At 36.2% G+C, this 20,821-nt stretch overlaps 1 protein-coding gene across 4 annotated transcripts in view; it reads left to right on the top strand.

The window, feature by feature from the left end:
- The window catches only part of LYST (lysosomal trafficking regulator), an 87,811-nt gene that overhangs the window by 37,737 nt on the left and 29,253 nt on the right, over positions 1 to 20,821 (top strand). For all 4 annotated transcript variants that reach the window (XM_072856404.1, XM_072856403.1, XM_072856405.1 and 1 more), the window contains exons 13-26: positions 783 to 927; positions 1,763 to 1,936; positions 3,610 to 3,770; positions 5,187 to 5,377; positions 6,949 to 7,194; positions 8,818 to 8,991; positions 9,533 to 9,682; positions 10,290 to 10,427; positions 12,219 to 12,417; positions 13,703 to 13,834; positions 16,166 to 16,799; positions 17,282 to 17,459; positions 18,354 to 18,523; positions 19,981 to 20,211. In XM_072856404.1, coding sequence (XP_072712505.1) covers positions 783 to 927; positions 1,763 to 1,936; positions 3,610 to 3,770; positions 5,187 to 5,377; positions 6,949 to 7,194; positions 8,818 to 8,991; positions 9,533 to 9,682; positions 10,290 to 10,427; positions 12,219 to 12,417; positions 13,703 to 13,834; positions 16,166 to 16,799; positions 17,282 to 17,459; positions 18,354 to 18,523; positions 19,981 to 20,211 — 2,923 coding nt within the window. The remainder of the gene's footprint in view (positions 1 to 782; positions 928 to 1,762; positions 1,937 to 3,609; positions 3,771 to 5,186; positions 5,378 to 6,948; positions 7,195 to 8,817; positions 8,992 to 9,532; positions 9,683 to 10,289; positions 10,428 to 12,218; positions 12,418 to 13,702; positions 13,835 to 16,165; positions 16,800 to 17,281; positions 17,460 to 18,353; positions 18,524 to 19,980; positions 20,212 to 20,821) is intronic.

Genomic DNA, 20,821 nt, shown 5'->3' with positions numbered 1-20,821 from the left:
GTGTGTACGCCATTGTAAATGTCAATAGCTGTACAACATTTCTCTGTTTATACTTTTGGGGAGACCCACCTGCTCCCAACCTCTTTTCAGTAGAATCTTTTGGATTATAATTTGTAGGAGGAAAAATTCCTTAAGTTATTTAAAATGCCTCCCAATCACAACACTTGGAATAGCTTTTTTCTTTTCTACTGTATTTGAATAAAAGGGGGGAAAGCCCAACCCTGAATCTTGGAACTCAGTAGAGCTGCTTTTGTTAGAAGGTCTGTGCTTTTTCTTGGTAAAATAAAAATATTGAATGCAAGATCATGCTTAAAGAGTAGTATGATTTGTGAAGAAAAATCTGAAGATTTCTTGGTGCACACTAAGACTGCCAGTTCAACATAGGAATGTAATATGATATGGCATGTCAAAAGCATCATTGAATTAGTGTATTCATGCTTAGTGGGTTTACATGATTACAAACAAAAACATGTGAAGTGCTGAGTTAATGTCAAGCTCCTCTGTTTCAGTATGAGACCTAGGTCTCCGAAGAGAATTGCACATATTAGTCAGCTCACTTAAAAACAAAACAAAACAAAAAACCCAAACGAACAAAAAACCCCCCACCAAACAATAAAAACCCCCAAACCCCAACTAAACAAAAACCAATTCTCTGCAGTACCTGAACTATTTCTTTTCACACTTGATAGCTGGTAGGACAGGCATTGTTGTTGTATTGTATTGTAATTGTGTATAACATGTGTTTAACGTGTATAAATTGTGTAAAACATGTTTATTTCTAGAAGAAACAAAGTCTATAGGAATGGAATACCTAAGCCTGGGGGAGAAACTTGTTGAAGATGGCTGTATTCATATAATTTCACTGGGTTCCAAAGCATTGATGATACAAGTCTGGGCAGACTTGAACACTGGAGCATTCATATTTCGGTATGGCGTATTAGTGCAAAAGCAGTCTTGTGAACGTGTGTTGTTACTTCCAGAGCAGCTTGCAGAGAATACTGGTGGAGAGTAGGGAACTAATTTCTATAGTAGAGTCATCTTGCACACTGATGGCAATGTCAAGTAAGTTTATTGCATACAGACGTACAGGATTACTTGCTTAAAAAGTTAGTCTCTGGTTTTGCATGTTTCATGTAGTCATATATAAATAATTGCCCAAAGTGAGATGCAAGATCAGTCGAACAATGTAATGCAAGGTAGCAATTCAAGTATTAATGAAATGCCACAATAAATGTGTGAAGATAAGCAAAAGCTTTTGTAGCTGTAGGTTTTCACACCTCAGGTGCGAAAATTACTGTTATTTAATACTTACCATGACAATCTTGCTTTTAATGTTCAGAACACATTTTAGCTGCAACTTAGTTCTCATAAGTAATGTATTCTTAAAATGGGTCTAAAGCTGCAATTTTAGAACACTTTAGTGTTCTAAATGCAGAATGCAGAACACTGCATTCAAAGCACCTGCATTTTTTCAAAAAACTGAACTTAACTTCTTTGTAAAATAGAGATAATATCCTTATCTTAAAAGTAAGCAGATTCATGCAAACACATTAAATAACTAAGTTGAAACTGTAATGTGAGGATTTCCCTAGCCTATGTTGAACACTCTAAATATAGCATTGTGATCAAAAAAATTATCTGTGAAAGTTAAGGAATGCAGTCTCAAAGTAACTGAGGCCAAAAAATTGCAGATTTGGGGCTTAAAATGCAAACTTGAAAACAAACACACACACTTGTTTTTCCTTTTCTGTTGTTTTCATAGTATGTGCATGGATCCAAATGATGAGATGAAAGCTGGTCTGCTGGCACAGGCTGAATCTCCAGAGAATGTTTTCCTTGTGGGCAGGTGGCAGCATTTAGCAATAACGTATCTGCAGCAGCCAGAAGGCAAGAAAAATATCCATGGAAAGCTGTTGCTGTGGGTTTCTGGTCAGAGGTAAAGTATATGTTAGTTGCACCTAGATATTTATCTTCTTAAAAAGATGTTATCTGGTAGGAAAACTTTGGTGCAAGCCGAAGTTACAGTTGAGTAGTCTTCTGGGGTAGGAGAGGGGTGTCTTACACTGCTAGGAATTCCCTAAGAATATCCAGAACGGTCTTGATTGCTTTGAGAATCTTCAGTTCATACCATGGACCAATACAGACATCAATGTTTTTCTTTATCACAAATAAGTGAAACAGGTAAGTACTACAAAATTTTGAGTAAGATCTGAAAAACGCTATTGCATGAAGTTAACAGTAGGCATAATGTTTCTGGTTAAGTTAAGAATATGAATTAAGGAGGGTATAGTTCAGGTACTGGCAATATTTTTGAAAGTAGGAATGAAGAGGAGATGGAGAGAAGGCAGTCACTTTGCTCCATTGAGAGAAATGGAGAGGGGAGAAGTTAAAAATATTTCAGATGAGATCTGAACTGGCAATGGGAAGTACTACTTCTTCCACTGAAAACTTAAGGTCTATGCTCCTAAATGAGGTACCTGATGGGTTGGGTGGGCCTGCACCTGCATGAAATATTCATTGGTTAGAGAAAAAGGAATTTATTAAATATCACATTTTTTTATCCTTTCTTGCTAAAGTCCAGACTATGAAGAAAGACTTCCTTTGTGTCCCAAATATGAAGCAGGTGGTCAAAATGCTATGATGTAAAACAATTAGATGTATCACAAAAATTCTTTACTATTCCTCTAGGATTTGGTCAGTAACCAAGCAACGTTATTGAAGACATTCCTAAAACTGTATCTAGGAAAAAAGCTGTTGCACAGTTTTTCTTCCTGCAGTTAAACCTGGAATTGTAAAGTATAATACTTGTTTCACTTTGTTCTTGAAACTACATGGAGGAGTTAATTTTTAAGCAACTTGATTTCCTCCCCCATGTTATTCAGTCTGTGCATGCTGATACACACTAAAGTCTAAATATGGAGATAGAGGGGAAACTAAAAATACTACAATGTTCTTCACATGTGCAGTTAATGAGGCCACTCATATATTGAGTTAGTTGCCAGTTTGCTAATAGTTAGGCTCTTCCAGGAAGCTTCAGATGACCTTTACAGTCCAATTGGTCTGCTTATGTAAATGCACATAAGGTTAATTGGATGCTTTCTGAAAGCATCAGGCTTATTGCCTGTGGCTGTACTAGCTCTGACAGTGTTCCCTAGTATAAGTAAATCCTCAACATGATGTTTTCCAGCATATGTGAATCACAGTTTTCATGACGTGCATTAGCATATTCAAAGGCCCTTGACATTTTAGGAACAGTAGAAATTTTTGAAAAATTGTGATATTTTAGAAGTGTGTATAGTGTTATATGCAGTTTCTTCTTTGAGGTCAGAGGGAAGGAGGAAGAAATTTCAGATCTAGGAAATCTTGACTGTATGGCAACCCTAGTTGGGACTATTCCTCTGTTCTGTGCAGTATTTGAATACATACATCATTATGTAACTGAGTTTTAAGGTGCCTAGAAGTTGAATATGGCTTTAGTAATTTAATGTTGATAACAGCATGGCTTCTCATCTATTAAATATTAAAATCTATTTTAAACCTAAGCTGAATGTCTTAGCAATTTTGATCACTTTTTAGTACTTAAACTTGTTTCTTTATATGTATTTTTAGGAAATGTGAGATTAATTTAGATTATGCACTACCAAGGAAATCAAGCTTATCATCTGACAGTAATAAAACATTTTGTATGATTGGCCATTGTACATCGTCTCAAGAAGAATTGCTTCGATTGTCGGGTAGATGGGATCTTGGAAATCTGCTTCTATTTAATGGTACTTTTGTATGCTTTTTTCTTGAATAAGTCTTCATTTCCTCTTTCCCCTCCAAGATCAAAGGCTTGATATTTTTTTTAACATGCCAAGCTTTTACTGTAAAAGCAACAACACATTCTTTACCAGCATAATATATCAGGGAGAAAGTAGACAAATGTTTCAGTGTTGGGTACTTCCTAATGTGTTGTTCTGCCACTATTCTCTTGCTTTCTTTTTAGTACTGTAATTGGCAATTCCAGCTACTTTAGTGTTTCTTGAAATTTCTTTAATACCTTGGGGTAGGGGATGGAGAGATGATGGTACTTGCTCTGTTTTCTTCTTAAAGCACTCAGTCTCTCCCAGCTGGAAAATTTATTTCACTTACCTGCTTCTAAACTACTAGTTTCAAATTACTTAAAGCATATTAAAAGGTAAACAATCTGAACCACCAAATACTGAGTTAAGCGTGCTTACTTCTGAAACTGCTGTGGTTACTTTGGGGTTTTCTTAGATATATAATTCTCCTTCCTCCTTGGAAAGTTTTGTCCAGGACTTCTGGGTGTTTGCTTAGTGCTGAAGACTGGAACCCTGCTGGTAGTCATCTGGCACTTCTTCATGTGCAGTGGCCTGGTCAGGACTACTACACAAGTGAAATCAGTTTGCCAGGGCGTGTGGTGCGTGCAGGTGGTGTGTAGATATAGTGTATTTGTGCAGGCCATAGGTGAGATGCTCGTGATGAATGTAAGCTCCACCTGGTGAATCTACATGGTCTGATTGCCGTATGCCTACAGCCAGCATAATTGATGTATCCAGAGAGCACTGGATTTACTGCTATACAGTTGTCATCCACCCATACCTCACAGACTTGGGTCCTTCTGGATGCTTCTTTTGAATTTGTGTTCTCACAAACAGGTGACCTGAGATGTGCTGTCTGGAAAGGGGAGGGAGGTTCATTTGGCCTTCTACTTCCTCCATATTTTTTTTTCCTCCCTATTAGTTGTAGTGAGCTTTTATTGTTGTTGCATCCTTCTCGGTCGCTTTACCCAACTCTCCATGATGTTGTAGCACGTTGTTGCTATCTGTAATTTTGCTGCGCTTTGAAAACTTTGAGAAGGCTTGGATAGATGACTTTTCAATTTTAAAAAGTGTAATTGATTATCCAGAGCTGTTGGTCTTCAGTCCATGCAGATCATTTTCCTGATTTGGTTTCAGTTGCCTTTGCCACTGAGTTGATCTGGCCTGTGATGTGTCAGAAGTCACTGACCTACAGTAGCTAACAGGAAACATGGGATGGTACTGATTGTTTCTCATCAGCGGGTCCTACAAAAGCCAGCCAGTGATCTTCCTTGTAAAGTCTGTGCTGCAGTCTACTAACCAATGTAGGAATTTTGCTTTATTGCATACTAAAGAGTTAACAGCTTATTTTCTGGATTTTAGGGGCAAAGATTGGACCAGAGGAAGCATTTTACTTATATACATCTGGGCCGGACTTCACATCTGTAATGCCTTGTAAATACGGCAAAACATTGACTGATTGCTCTAAGTACATAAGTAAAGAGATTCTACAATGTGAACAAATTAAGGAGCTCTTCATGGCAAAAAAGGAAGTGGATGTTGGGCCTTTAATTGTAAGTTTCTACTTAGACATGGTTCTTAATCTCTTAGAGCTGATTAAGAAACTGGGAACATATTTCCTGCTGTCTCCCAAAGTGCTTCACTTTCTCGAAGCAGGCAGGAGCAAATCCAATTTTCATTAAAATCACTGCAGGGTTCTTCCCATTTATTTCAGTGGGAGTTGAACTCCACACAGGGTGACCATTTCATCTTGCTGTAGGTTGGATTCTGACAACTTCTGGATGTTCCAGCATCTATAATACTGCATATTTCATCTATCAGAGAAGCAGCCACCTCACAAGGTGTATTAGGTACCTGCCCTAGGATGAATAGTAGCTCTTCTCTCTGTTAGCGTAGAGGTAGCCAAGGACAGCTTAGTTAATCTTTTAGCATTAAAACTGAGAGAAGAGGAGAAATGAGGATTTATCTGGCTTTAACAGGAAGCAAAAGACTTCATCCTAATTCTTTGAGGGTTTTGAGAGGGAGTAAGTGTGCATCAAGTTTGGCTGAAAAGTCATTTTCCAGCTGGCAGATCTTGGCTTTTCTCATATTCCTGACTGAAACAGCCATGCCAGATGCCAGTTAAATATAGTTACACTAGAAAAAGAATAAAATAAAACTTTCTTATTGGTGGAGCCTGCTATATGTGGGGAATTGTCTTTATGCACTGGTAAATCCTGCTGTATGAATTGTTTCCACTAGAGGGATTTTTGTAATCTTTTCCTACAGCAGCTCTGTAGCTATAGGCAAAGGGTCATTCTGTCTGGATGTGATCCTTGTAAACAACGGTACTACATTTTGAATAGGTTAAGAAGCAATGAATGGGATAAGTAAAAAGCCCAACAAATCAGTCATGCAACTTTTAAGCTGATTTTGCCATACAAAACACCAAGTAACCAGAGAGAACAACTATGTGCTCAAGTGATGAAGTAAATCTCTGCACTTTTGCACAGAATGCAAGTGCCTTAAATGTAGTTATTTCTCTATTTAAAATAACCTCCCAAATGTGCTCATTTTACATTTTCTGTGAAACGAAAACCATAGGAGCCTTGGTTTTGCTCTGTCTCTTCATTAGTTAATGAAACTTCTTCTATTGAGACCCTTTTTTTAATGGCAAAGCTGATTAAAGGATAGACTTAAAACAAAAAAATTGGAGAGGTTTTGGGAAAAAAAAAAATCTAGTTTGGACTCTCCACTTTAGAAAGGGAAACAATTTGCCCAATGCCTCTGTATGCTCATTTTCTTTTAAATTTGTCAGTAACTTTGTTTTTATGTGAAATAGTTGTAATTCTTCTTCAGGTGATAAGAGGGGGAACCTTGGTGGAATTTTTTTAGTGCTTTCTTAACTTTCTGTGCTGTAGCTATTACATATATTTGCTAAAATTTAGGAATCCTGTTGCATTTTAGTGCACATGCATCCACATGAAACTTAAGAGCACGCTAACAGTAAAGTAGAAATGAACTGCTGAAGTTGCTGCGACTTGCTGTTAGCTGGCTTTTTGTGTGTGGCATTTTGTTTTGAGGGTTGGGGTTTTTTTTGGTATTAAACTTTCTTGAAAAAATTTATAAACTTCTCTTGTTTCAGGAGAGTCTTGCTGTTGTTTATACCACGTGCTGCCCTGGTCAGTACACCATATATGAACCTGTTATTAGACTGAAAGGTCAAGTGAAAACTGTACCTTCTCAGAGACCTTTCAGTTCAAAAGAAGTTCAGAGCAATGTGTTGGACTCTCATCACCTGAAAACACTTCAGCCTGTTGAATATAAAACTCTTCAGGCTATACTACATGAAATTGGAGGAACTGGTGCATTTGTTTTCCTCTTTGCTAGGGTAAGGGGTCTGGAGGAGGGGGGTGCATGTGTGTGTTCTCCCATATAAAATTTTCTTTGGATCTTGGGTAGCAAATCACTTACTCTAGCTGCCTTGCTCTAGTCTGCATGTGACTTCTTTTTTCTTAAGGAAAATTTCTGGAAAACATCTGTGGCATAACAGACTGCATCATACAGATTGTCTTAAATTAGAAACCTAATTATAATTCTATTATGTAATGTTTTTTATAGTATTGCTAGTATGTAATATGTGGTGTCCCATTCAGATTTAGAGATGGGGCTTCTAAATGTTAAAAGACATTATTTTTAGGAGTGTTGTAGAACTGATCATATTTTTGCTCTCTAATTTTAAAGGCACTTAAATTCATTGCATATCTTTAACACTTTGAACACAGGATAGTCACAATGCAAGTATGAATAAATGTAAAACTATGTAGTGTGCGAAGCTTTAATTTTATCTAATAAATAGTGAGAGCTTTTTTTGAGAGTACTGTTCAGCCATGTTCAAAGGCTTATCCTGTCTAAGGAAAATTGTAATTTCAAAAATATTAAGGCAATGAGCCTTGACTTAGTTACTGCTTAGCTGTGACCTTTACGTGGAGAGGCTAATATTTGTGCTAGGAGTCTCTGAAGTACTACAGCTGATTCAAAATACTAATGTAGGCCTAAAACTTGTTTGTTTTTGTATGCCTCTGGGAATGGTAGTGTTCTGATAGGTGCGTGGAGAGTAGCCAATGTACATTAGACTAGAGACAGTCAGGTGTTCAGACTTCTGGTTATAAAGACACTGCGTGCTGTAATTTTAACATTGATAGTGAAATCTGAGGAGAAAATCCTTATTCATGTTGCTGTATTCTGTAATTTTATGCTAAGTACATGCTAAAAATCCTGCTGTATTCTCTATTTGCAGCAGTAAAGCAAGCAAACAATAGGTCAGCTGCCAGACAATACAGGTGTAACTAAGTGCAGCAGAATTAACAGGTACACAGCAAGGGAACTTACAGGAACTGAAATTCCATTCATGTGAGATTTCCTTCTTGTATGTTTTTGGTAAAAATGCTATTTGCTCTTTCTTGGGATTCAAGAATTGTAGGAAGCAAAGAGTGAAGAATGGTCCAAGGTCTTCATCTATCTAATTGCTTGTGTCTTCATGGACAAAATAAAACTTTAATGTTTGACACTTCCAGGTAGAGATAGTCTAGACCTTCAGGAACCTTAATTTAAAGCTTTCCTTAAACATTTGGGAAACATACTTTTCCAGGGCAAACAGAGTTTATTCTTATTGGTGGCTTATGTATTTCATGACCTTGTGACTTTGTAGTATAGCAAGAATAAATTGGTGCCTTCTACTTAAATTTTGTTTAGAACAGATGTTTTTTTCTTAAAAAGGGATTCTTTAAATGGGACTCATCAGATCATAATTTACCACAGTAGGAATTATCACTTCAGATATAATATCTGAACGTACACACATAGGCAAAAATGAAGGTTATGTACATAACCAAAATCTTTAAAACAGATTTAATCCCAAAGTTATGATTTAAAACCGCAACAAAGCATTTTCAGGCTTTTTTTCTAAATGTTTCTCATATAAATGGTTTTATTAAATTTGCCTTTTCTTCAGGTTGTAGAGATTAGCAGCTGTGAAGACACACAAGCTTTAGCACTACAACTTATACTATCCTTAACAAAATACAATCAACAGAGAATACAGGAGATGGACAATTGTAATGGTTATTCTATGATTCATCGAGTGTTGATTAAACCAAAATGCGTTGTTGGATTTTGCATGCTGAAGGTAGAGTGCTCTTTAAACCTGATACTTTGTTCAATGTTAGCACAGATTTAGAAACTTCTCTGTCACTTTAATTCTACTCTTGAAGCTGTCTTCACAAAGGCAGAACAGTGATTTGGAGCAAGCTCGGTCTAGGAGTGTTTTGACTTGAACTAGAAACTCCTGATAGGTAAGGGGAGAAAAAGGAAGTGTTGAAAGACCCTGATTTCAGAGGAGACAGGGGAGGGAGCAAATTTTTCTCTGAGAGCAAAGATCTTCAAGTAAGCTTAAACTTGTAAGCAATTAATAAAAATATTTGAGTGCACTTGAAAATCTTTTAAAAAAATTTTTTTGTACTGGTGTTATAAGAATGAAGCCTCTTTAATTCCTCCAGTGGGGTTACTGAACTCAGTAACTATTTTCAAAGTTGACCAGGTAGATATATGCCTTCCCTATCAAGAGTTTGATGTCTCTTTAAAGATTTTTTTTTTTCCCAATAAATTGAATAGGACAACTGAACTGCTTTGTGCTTACGACACTCAAAAAAATGTTCCCTTTCTTTAAGACTCTCCTTGAAGGATGCTGCAGTGATGAGATTCTCTATATAAATGAAAATGGGCAATTCATGCTTGACACAGATTCTACTGCAGTTATCCAAGATGTTCAATTGTTAGAAAAGCTGCTGCTTGACTGGAAGATATGGTCTAAAGCAAAGGTAATTACTTCAATTTTGGAAAGATTTTAAGTCTGGAAGTCAATATTTTTAAAAAGTGATAAAGTATTATGAGGTCTGAAATTAATTTCTCCAGTTAGATGTCAGTAATTACTAAAACTTTCTAAAATTAATGGTCCTTATTTTTCTTTGAATAGCTGGTAGTAGCATCAAGCGCCCATTATCAATGATGCAGGTGGCCTTTGTGTATTAAATTCTGTAAATGTAATGTGTGTCAATGACTTGTTAGTTGAATGGATTCATTTTTTAGCGAAACTTGTTAAGACTGAGGAAGACCTGCTTCTCTCTGGAGTTAAACTGTTGAAAATAACCATCCGGTGTTAATATAGCAAAGAATATACAAAACTAGTTTTAGACAAGAAGTAATTTTCTTGTAGCTTAATCATTAAAATATGCTTAATTTTGTATAAGCATAACTTTTCTGATAGTTTCTGGTTCTGACCTGACCATTTGCAGTCATTTAGTCTTTTTCTTAGGTGCAAAACTAACTTGACTTGGTTATGTTCCTAAACAGTTTGGTTTTATTTTCAGTGTGTAGACTCAGAAATATATTTTTGAAGCCATGTTCCTGTTTTGTTTTGTTTTTCAGCAAGGTGTTTGGGAAACTCTGTTAACAGCTCTAGAAATCCTTATCAGAGCTAACCATCACCAACAGATGTTTAACATTAAACAGCTATTGAAAGCTCAAGTGGTACATCACTTCCTGTTAACTTGTCAGGTTCTGCAGGTACTTTCATTCTGAAATCCTACTTTGTGCTTGGCAAATACTTAGTTTTACTCGGCGGGAGGGGGCCTGGGTGGGCAGGGAAAGAGACTAAATGCTATAGAAAAAACGACTTCAGTAGACTCTGTCCTCTGTGCTTCCAGACCTCTTTCATCTTCTTCAACAGGCATTGTTGCTGTAAACTGATACAGTTCCCTACTGTATCTATTTACTGCTGGACAGAAGGGACAAGAGATTTTAACCATCTGGTACTATTTGAAAACCTAGTCGCTAAGTTACTTGCACAATCCATACATGAGTAGGAGCTGAAATGAACTGTAACACTTTTAGAAAGACCTGAGATATCTCTTACTAACTCAAGTCTTCATTACTGAAAAACATAGGTACTGTGCAAGTAGAGGAACTGTCTATCCTGTATCTCACCAGAGCTAATAGGGCAACCGGCCTGTAGTGCTCAGTCTGAGCTCTCCTCTCAAAATTTTGATCCAGTAGTAGCTTCCTCCGTGGCATTTTAGCTGTTCTAAAAAGGACTTTGGGGAAGTGCTTCAGCCCTTCAATAGCCACTTCTTAGAAACATGATTTTGAAATGGTTTCCTCCTTATAGTACATATCTGTTTGTGAAAATATGTATTGTAATCCCTCTTTTCTACACTGTATTTTCTATCGTACATTCCTTTTTATTCTGAGTTTCTCACTCTAACACATGAAATGCATTGATTGTTTTTCCCTCTTTTAATGAATTTTTAAATGTGTCTTTTAATCATTTGCATTGCTGTAAATTTTGAATTTCTTCATTTTTATGTGGTATTCCCTACTTTTGGAACTTGTTAATGGTATAGTTAACTTTTAAGATTGTATATTAATGCAGATGCCTAGATACAGAATGTTGCATAGTATTTTCCCTGTCTTTTGCACATGAGTACAAATACTAATATACATGCCTACTGAGGAAAAAACTAATTTCTTAGTTTAAAAAAACTACTCAAATCAATCAACAACAATTTGGCATTTTTGGGGGAATGATGGAATGGAAGATAAAACTATATAAACTATTCTCTTTGAAAACCTCACTTAAGTTAACTTCACTTAGTCTTTTCATACAGCAGTCTCAGTTAAGGTGCTTGGGTACTGAAAAAAAGAGGTGAAATTTAGAGAATTTAGAAACAAGGTAATCACCATGCTCACATTACAGTGAAGTTTCCCACAAGTTTTTGGAAGTCCTGTTCTAAAATCACTGTTCAGTTAATAGATTTTTTTTTTTCAAATAGCCATTGTCAAACTATACAGAATGCTTGATCAAGCACAAATTATAAATATAATTATCAATGAAATCTCAAATGTGTATGTTTATAAAAATGGCCATTGAAGTGGAAATACAGAAGACCCAGTGTAGCACTGTTCAGAAAGTTCTTAATATGTTTGAAACATTAGTATCAGCACTATTTTAATTTCTCCACACATGTAATACAATGATAGTAAACTATACTTTCAATAGTGATTCATGTCCTAAGGCTCCAGCATTTCAAGTCAGAGTATATAGTATGCAAAGACGTTCGTTTTCTGAAAATAAACTTGCATAACATCTGCAATATTTTGTGCCTGAATTTTGAGTGTGCTGGACTTGGGTAACATTGAGTAGGTACAGTAGCTCCTTTCAAATTAAAGAATACAGGCTTTATTACTTAAGCTTTTTTCTTGTCTGTTCTTCTACTACAGGATGACAATTTAAAAAAAAAGACAATTTTCAAATTAAGAATATAAATAACTTACAGCTGTACTGCTCTTCCTTTCTAGGAGCATAAAGAATGGCACCTTTCATCCCTGCCTCGGGAGGTTTGTAGGTCATTTGTGAAAATAATTGAAGAAGTACTTGGATCTCCCCCAGACCTGGAATTGCTGACACTGGTCTTCAATTTCCTCTTAGCAGTTCACCCTCCCACTAATACATATGTTTGTCACAATCCTACCAACTTCTACTTTTCCCTGCACATAGGTAGATATGTCACATTTAACTAGAAATAAACAATAGGATAAAAATCTAGTCATAAATTAATATCTAAAAAACCTCTTTCACTCTTATAAATTACTATTCTATGAATATATTCTGATTGCTATATTGTAATAACTATATAAATAATTATTGAACTATTGGGACTTAGTAAAGTAAAAGTAGTTTACAGTATTGAGACATTATAGTTAGACTTTGTTTGCTTGGCTTACTTGGAGAGCTTTCTTCTGTCTACAGCCATAGATAATCTCTCTGGTGGTTATGTCTTTAACTTGCTTTGAAGTTTGCTGCTAAATGGAATGCATGATGTTAGCAGCCTGTATGGACACATTTGCCTGTGGGCAAATCGTAGAGGAAAAACATCTAACTTACCTATAAATGAAGCTTCTTCAGAAATATGTGTATATGGTCCTGTCTCCATCCCTACTTTCTTGTTTCCTGTTACTGAATTCCTAGACAAATAAAAGGCCTGAGGAGTGTTTTAGCAAATGATCAGCTGCACTGCAAGATGTCATTGGCAGGCACCGTCAGTGCATTGCATACAAGTTACTGAAAGTACTGATGTGCTTTGAGGGGTGCAGATACAGGACTACAGCTGTCTCTAATATTTCTGTACTAGATGATCACTTTGGCAAAATGAGTGATATAAGCTTTAAAAATTCTTTCTTGTTCTTTTAAAAAAAATGAGAAACTGGTAGATGTATAGTTTGTGCTTCAATATTAGCATTGTACAACCTTAGCAGTAACTTATTTAAACATGGAAAGCATCATCCAAGTTTGAAATGTTTTCTCCTTTTGCAGATGCCTGTGTACCTCCAGTTTTAGTAATCAGTTTCAGAGGCAGTACAGTTGTGTTTATCTGTATCTGTCCTCTAATAATAATAGATGTAAAATTCTGAGTAAGAGTAGAATGCACTTTTTGATACTTTGAGCCTTATTAGATGAACCTGTTTGAGAACAGTCACTTGTTTTTGACATGGCAAAAAGTCAAAGTTATTGCTGCCTGTATGCCTGAAGGGACCACCTTTAAATATAATTACTTTAGAACAGCATAATATTTTCAGTGTTCTGAAGTAAATTTTAAAGATATATCACTAAAACAAAAAACTGTTCTCAAGTGCTTTTTCTCAGATGCTCCTGAGTTGAGTGCTTCTGGTTAGCCTCCAATGACCAGTGTGAAATGTAACCTGGCTACTGTGAGTCTAAATATATCAAGAATACAAACTTAAAAAGCTTTTATGTAACTTTTCCCCTTATCTTTTCTTTCTAGATGGCAAAATTTTTCAGGAGAAAGTTGAATCACTTATGTACCTGAGAAATTCCAGCAGTGGTGGGAAGTCAATAGACAGTTCTGCATTTGTGATTACAACTCCAACTGGATTTACAGCTTCACCACTGGGAGGTAAAACAATGCTGGAAGAACAAGGATGTTAAGACAGTCCTTTGGCAGATGAGTAGAGTGCCTTAGTGTTACTTTCCCACAGATACTTCTTACAAAGCTCCCTCTGCCCCTTGGAGCTTGCTGCCTGAACAGCAGAGTAAGAAGGATGGAACTGAACCTGCTACCTAAACCGCTCTTCATTCTCAAGTTGAGACAAATTGCCACATTGGCTCAGGCAGTGCACTGCACCAGATAGCTGAACAATTTAATTTGTTAAACAGACCTGCTAGAGATGTATGAGAATGCCTTAACCAGGCAATAGTTGAAATAGTCGGCCATAAGCAGCTATCCTATCTGTGCAAAAAGCGTTAAGCTGATACTTTTCTTTATTTGTGCATGATTGTTAATATCCATCTAAATATAGTGTTAAAGTATTAGCATTTAGTTATACTGCAGGTATATATACTGTTCCTACAGGGTAGAGGATGGGAAAGTATATCTTAAAGAACAACTTAGATACCTTGGTTATATAAATTAAAATTGAATAGTTTTCTAGAAACAGTCTCATTATATAGTGTGCTAAACAAGTTGAGGTCTATAAAGATAACTGCCTTAATCAATTTTGAATTCCTCTGCTATAGATGCTGAAATAGTGTGAAGTTACTAGTTCAAGGTGGTAACTTTTTTCAGTTGGCATGCTGTCAGTGTGATGGTTTTTGCATCATTACTGAATTAGATTTTTAATCATACTTTTTACACAGATTTGCATAGGGAATCAACAAATATCACCTGTAAAACAAAAGCTAAAACATATAACTTATGCCTAAGTCCTTATTTAAGCTCACTAACAATGAGAAATAAATACTAAATAAAAGTGTATAATCTGAGCAAGTTTACCAATATATACAAAATAGGAGTGGAAACAAATTACTCTGATCTCTAACTTAGCTGCTATATATTTCAGATCATGTATGACTTAGCTGTATTCTGTGTATCACCAATGTAATACCTTTTACAACTGGTGTCTTGTTGCTACTTTGCTTAGAAAAAGCAAAGCAAAGTGAGTCTTCAAGCACTACTTCAGTTGAAACAGTGTTAATTCAAGTGTCTTTTACTAAAAGCAGTGATATGAAGAACAGACCACAGTACTCTATTGTGTATGTAATTAGTCATTCTCTCATATGGATTATATATGAAATTTCTTCTAAACAGAGTACTTTTTAATATCAATAGTACTAAACTGTTGTTCTTGAATAAAGATTACTTGTGTGTGCCAGAGGAATACTTAACATAAAAGTTTGAAAATTAGGTGTTTTATGAAAATAGGTGTTTGAAAACAGGTGGTTCTGAATTTGAATTTCCAAATTTAAATAAAATATTTGAAATTGTATGTTTGTTAGATAACTTGCTACCTGCATGTGGGTTAGCAATGTGTTGCACTACCTGCTAATGTGTGTGCAAGCTTGGCTGTAAGATTGTTGCAGCTATATAGATCCTTCCCGTTGTCTGAAGGCCAGCCTGGTCTGGCTATGTTTGCGTGTGTGTATATACTTATATATTTGTTTTATATATAAATCTCACTCATTAAAAATATTCCTGATGCATCATCACTGCATTAATAGTAAATGATGCATAGTTTTCACAATACTTATGAATGAACAAAATCTCCTTTTCTTAGATTAACAGAAAGCTTCCTCTACCAGTCTGGTATACGGACTGCTTTCCCTCTTAAAGATATTTTATGAAAGACATCTGTAATGTGCTCTGAAAGTTTGACTGTTTCAGGTCAAAATGTGTGCTTAAAAGGAAGCCCTGTTAAATAAAATATGCAGTGATTTGTTATAAATCTGAAGTACATGTAAAGCCTTAGTGCAAAAGGGTTGGAGAATAGTATTTCAATGTCAACTGAAGCACGTCAGTAGATTGGACCTCGTAAACAAGAGCTCCAAATAGTGACCTGCCCTATTTGACCCTGCTTTGAGCAAGGAGGTTGGGCTAGACAATCTCCAGAGGTACCTTCCACCCTCAATGAGTCTATGATACTGTACAAATTCCTGCTAAGGGTTAGTTGAGAGGATCATAATGTAAATCCAGAAACTCCCGTATATATGCAAAAATTATTTTGCATCTTATGTATCTTTCAGACTTGTGACTTGCTAAATATATGGCTGCATAATAGTTTACTATCACTACTTGATCGGCCAAATCTGAGCTATGCCAGCTGTCGAATCAGTTTTGCTGCATAAAATTAGCTTGGGTCATCATTGTGTTAAATATACGTGGAGTGTAACATTGAGGGAAAAGTTTGTTTGTAGTGTAAAGGGAATGCTAAAGATATCCTTATTTTTCTAGGGAACACTTCCAAGGCTAATGTACAGCAGAAGATAAGCTCCCAGGCACCTAAAAGACTTTGCAAAAGCTTACCAGCATCTCCTACTTCCTCACCTCAAGTTCATCAAAAAAGACTAACTGAAAGAATGGGAAGGAGCATTGATGACCTGCAGGTTATTGGCAAGCATGACTATGTTGATCTCCAGGGCAGAACTGGTTTTGTAGGAAGTTCTGAAACCATAAAGAGAGTACAAGAAGAACTCTTTCTTAGCAGTTGTGAGTCTGCAAAAACAGTTTGTGACTCAGAGTTAACATCTGCCGAAACATTTGAAGATATCGCAAAAGAAGAGTTACCTGAAAATGCACTTGAGAGTAAAGAAGCAGATGCAGACCTGAAATGTAATGAAGGTGGTGGTGCTGCAGCTGAGCCATTGCTACGTCGTCCAGACAATCTGAAAGGACTGCCTTCGTTTCAGAAGAGTCAGAGTAATTTTGCAGGGTTGGGCTTAGCATTTTCTGTTCATGGAGGATCATCAGCCATTGCTCGCTGGCCAAGCTCTGCTGACAAGACTGTACTTCCTGAAGACTGGGAGAGTCTTGATTTTTCTTCAGCTAATGAGAATGCCCAAAAACCATCTGAAAGCCCTGATGACAGGTAAGCAAATAAACAAAATAATAAATTTGCAGTAGCTCAGTATATGAGCTTTAATTTCACAGTTCTTGGTCCTAATTACTATTCTACAAAAATTGGAAGCCTGAAAATTAAGGGAATGTTTTCAATGGCTGTCATAAACCAGTTCATTAAGCTTTTAGTCTACAGAACTGCGTTGTTTCAATTTTTTGCATTATTTACATAGCAAACTTTAAAAATCAGGAATTTTGCTATCTACGGTAGGAGTGAGAACTTCTTATGCTAGCTCACAAAAAATCTCAAGCAAGTAGTTCTGGTCAGATTATCCATTTTGCTATCTGCCATCCAAAAATAAGTGTTAATGAAGAGTGGTAATAAGAGTATTGGAGAAATGTTTGTCAGATTGCCTCTTCCTCCCCACCCAAGAGTAGCTAACAGTTGTGCATTTTTTAATGTTTCCTGTTGTAGACAGTAAACTGTGGTAAAATGTATTCCTCTGTTTTCAGATGTACAGAAGACTGTCTTGTGCTTATCTGTTGTGGATTATATGACCTCTTGCGTGGAGTTCTCCTAATCCTACCAGATATCATGCTAGAAGATGTGATGGACAAACTTATCCAACCTGATTATCTTATAGTTCTTGTGAACCACCCATCTCCTCTCATACAACAAGGCGTCATTAAAGTAGGCCTATATAAAATGTTTTCAGCTAAAAAGCTGTGAACTAGTGTAGTTAACATGTTGGAAACATGAAGTTTTGTTAATATTTTTTATTTTGCTTTCTTCAGTTTTCTAGGTTCACTTCTGAATTTTAAGATATGTTTCCACCCCCCTAGATTTAAAAAAAAACCCCCAAAATACAAACATAGAATCTTTCCATAGATAGTCTATGATCTAAGCCAGAGGACTTAGAAACATATGACAGCATTACTGATGTAAATGAAAGCAACAATGCAGAAAGTCGGTGACCATTTCTTCAAAATTAAATACATGATGCACTGTGTTTAAGGGGCAAACAAAGTTTTGACTTCTAACATGGTTGACTTCCAGTTATTCTGGGGAGTCATCCACACATTTGTGGCCTGAACATGGACTTGAGGCTTCAAAATGTTTTCAGTGATTTTTGTACTATTGACAAGGACAATGTTCCTGGATGATAACATTATGTAGATGAAAAACTTTGAGTAGATTTGTATTTTAATTTGAAGAAGAATAAGATTATATGGTTTTATCAACAAAATGATCCTAAAAATCATGCATGCACTTGCATACACACAGAAGTGTAGGATTTAACAAGTATAAAAAGTTTGAATGTATTTATGCATTCTGTAACTTATGTGTATGATTTCATCTCCCCCACACTTGACTAAAACACCAAGAGTCTTCAGATTAAAAGGATAAAGTTAGCTGTCGGTTGTAACACAGGCAGTGTAGATTGCAGTTGCAATAGTGCAGTTGATGTTTTTAATCTGGAATTTTAAAAATTTTTAATTTCAAACTGTTCAAATCACAGACAACTTAACTTTCAAGGGAGTTAAATGTTTAAATCTTACATCATAATTATGTATTTATTTTTAGTTGTTGGATGCGTATTTCAACAGAGCAAGGAGGGAGCAGAAAGAGAAATTCTTAAAGAATCGTGGCTTCTCCTTGCTAGCTAACCAGCTGTACCTTCACCAGGGGACTCAGGAAGTTGTAGAGTGCTTTTTGGAAATGCTCTTTGGCCGCTCTGTTGGCTTGGATGAAGAGTAAGTAATGCTTTGCTCTTGCGTCCTGTCACTTAATATTTGAACTAGAAGCAGTACACTTTGCTGCTCTGGAGGCAAGGATGTGATAGCTTTCTAATTCCTATTCTCTTCCTAGTAGTCAACAACCATAAAAAGTTCCTGCAAAACTGTTTTGAAATGTTTTGCTTGTAGCTTTAACATTTAAATGTATTAAACTTCTTATGACTATTGTATGGCCCTTAAGCTGTTTGTAAGCAACTTCATGTGATGGATGCTGTCAGCTGGGATCTTCTAAACCTTCAGCCCTTCTGAGGGCCTCAGAGGCCTTTGCACTTTGAATGTCCTATAATCAGTTTAACTCTTCCTGTTCTCTCTGATCCTACATGAAACTGATTTATATCCTTGGAAGTTTTAAGTAGTAGTCACTAGACTTCTGCTACTGGATTTTGGTAGGTGATTAAGGAAAAAGCTTGATGTCACAGCTGCTGCCTTGGCTTGGCCCCAAGTGTAAATCCCTATTTCCTTTAGGGAAAATCCAACAGATATACCATTTCCTTGAACCAAAGAGCCACCTCATTGACAGGAAAGGAGATTACCTTTAAGCAGACAATCATCTAAGTAAATGGTATTTTTTAGAATTGGTCTGACTACTTAATGATTGTACAGAGAGAACATGCATCTAAGTATAGTCAGCAGTGCAAAAATCTTGCAAAAAGCTCCTTCTCAGTTGCTGCGTCTGCAGGATTTGTAGCCAAATTACTTCTGTTGGCCTGATCTTTACCCTCCAAAAAATATTCCTGTTTGACTACAAGACTTGAACCTGGCTGTTTTACTAGCCCTAAAGCAGAGAACTGTTATTTCCTCAGGATTGATCACGGGGCTGGAAAGAATTCTTACGGAGCAGATTCTTTTAGGATTGTGTATAATAGTCATGTGATGGGCTGATAACCTCAAAGTAATCCAATTTATTAATGCATAAGTAATACAAGGTCTGAAGCACTGAGTTCTACAATCACAATAAGCCAGAAGTTGCCAAACCTAATTAAACTTAAGCAGTAATGGATACAGGATATCAAACCTGCTGTCAGTCAGTATATTATTATATTGATGCCAAGCTGTATCTGGTTTCTTGATAGTGTCTGTTGTAATACTTACTACTGGAAAGACGATGAGTCATATTTTTCTTCACTGATTAAAAAGACCCCTGTGTTTTCATGAAATCTGTATTGTAGACAGTTGGTAGTTAGCTGAAGCTTCAGATATACTTTTTAGGCACTTCATTTCCTTGTGGCTCTTTGAAGTGTTTATTTTGCTCTTATTTCCTTTAGACAGGTGCTATTACTGCAATGAAATGTAGGAAATTGCCATCCTACGTCTTTGCCAAAATACAAATAGACTTGTATTCCAGTTGCATATACTAGTTGCATATATCAGGTTGCTATTTTAAGGATGTCACTCACTTATATGTATGTTAACAGATTTGATCTGGAAGATGTCAAGAATGTTGGACTCTTTCAAAAATGGTGTGTCATTCCTGTTCTGGGTCTTATAGAGAACTCTCTGTATGATAATGTTCTGCTGCATAACTGCTTCTGTCTCCTGCTGCAAATCATAAATTCCTGCTCAAAAGTTGCAGACCTACTGCTTGATAATGGTTTGCTGTATGTGTTGTGCAATACACTGGCTGCTCTCAACGGACTAGAAACAAAGTGAGTGTTCTATCAGTTACTATAAAATAGTCCAGGCACAACCTTAAGTCTGGCAAAAATTACTGTATTGTATTTGTTCTACTTTCTAAAATGATCAGCAACCATGTACAAAATAACACTGTTTTTGAGGTTTTCAGCTTTAATTATACCTGTAAGTGAAAGTTTATTTAGATATTCAGTTCAAACAATGGAATATAAAATGTTATTTCCATACCTTAAACTTTCAAGTGAAATGACATTTTAAAATGCAAATTTGTCACACTATGTGCACTTTGGATGCTTTTCCTAATAAAACTCACCTGAACAGTAAGAATAAAGGCCCAGGAGATGGTAGCATTCTACTGTATCTATAGCCAATGTCAAAACTGCAGGAAAAGCCTCTCCTGTGCTGCCTGTGACTTAATATTTGAGATTTTTAGTAACTTAAATGACTTCATTAATTACAAACATTCTGTATTTTAAGAAAGGTTATACAGGGAAGGAAGGAGATGTGGGGTTTTGTTAATCTATCCCATTAGTTGGTATCCTGAAGAAATACAGGTTCCTTTTTACCCCGGTATAGTTTTAGTTCAGCATGGTTACAAAATGAGATATCCTGAATATTTTTGAG

Source organism: Ciconia boyciana, chromosome 3 (assembly GCF_034638445.1).
Source record: "Ciconia boyciana chromosome 3, ASM3463844v1, whole genome shotgun sequence".
Classification (NCBI taxonomy): Eukaryota; Metazoa; Chordata; class Aves; order Ciconiiformes; family Ciconiidae; genus Ciconia; species Ciconia boyciana.
The sequence above is the reverse complement of the archived record's forward strand: the minus strand, read 5'-3'. Positions and strand labels throughout refer to the sequence as shown.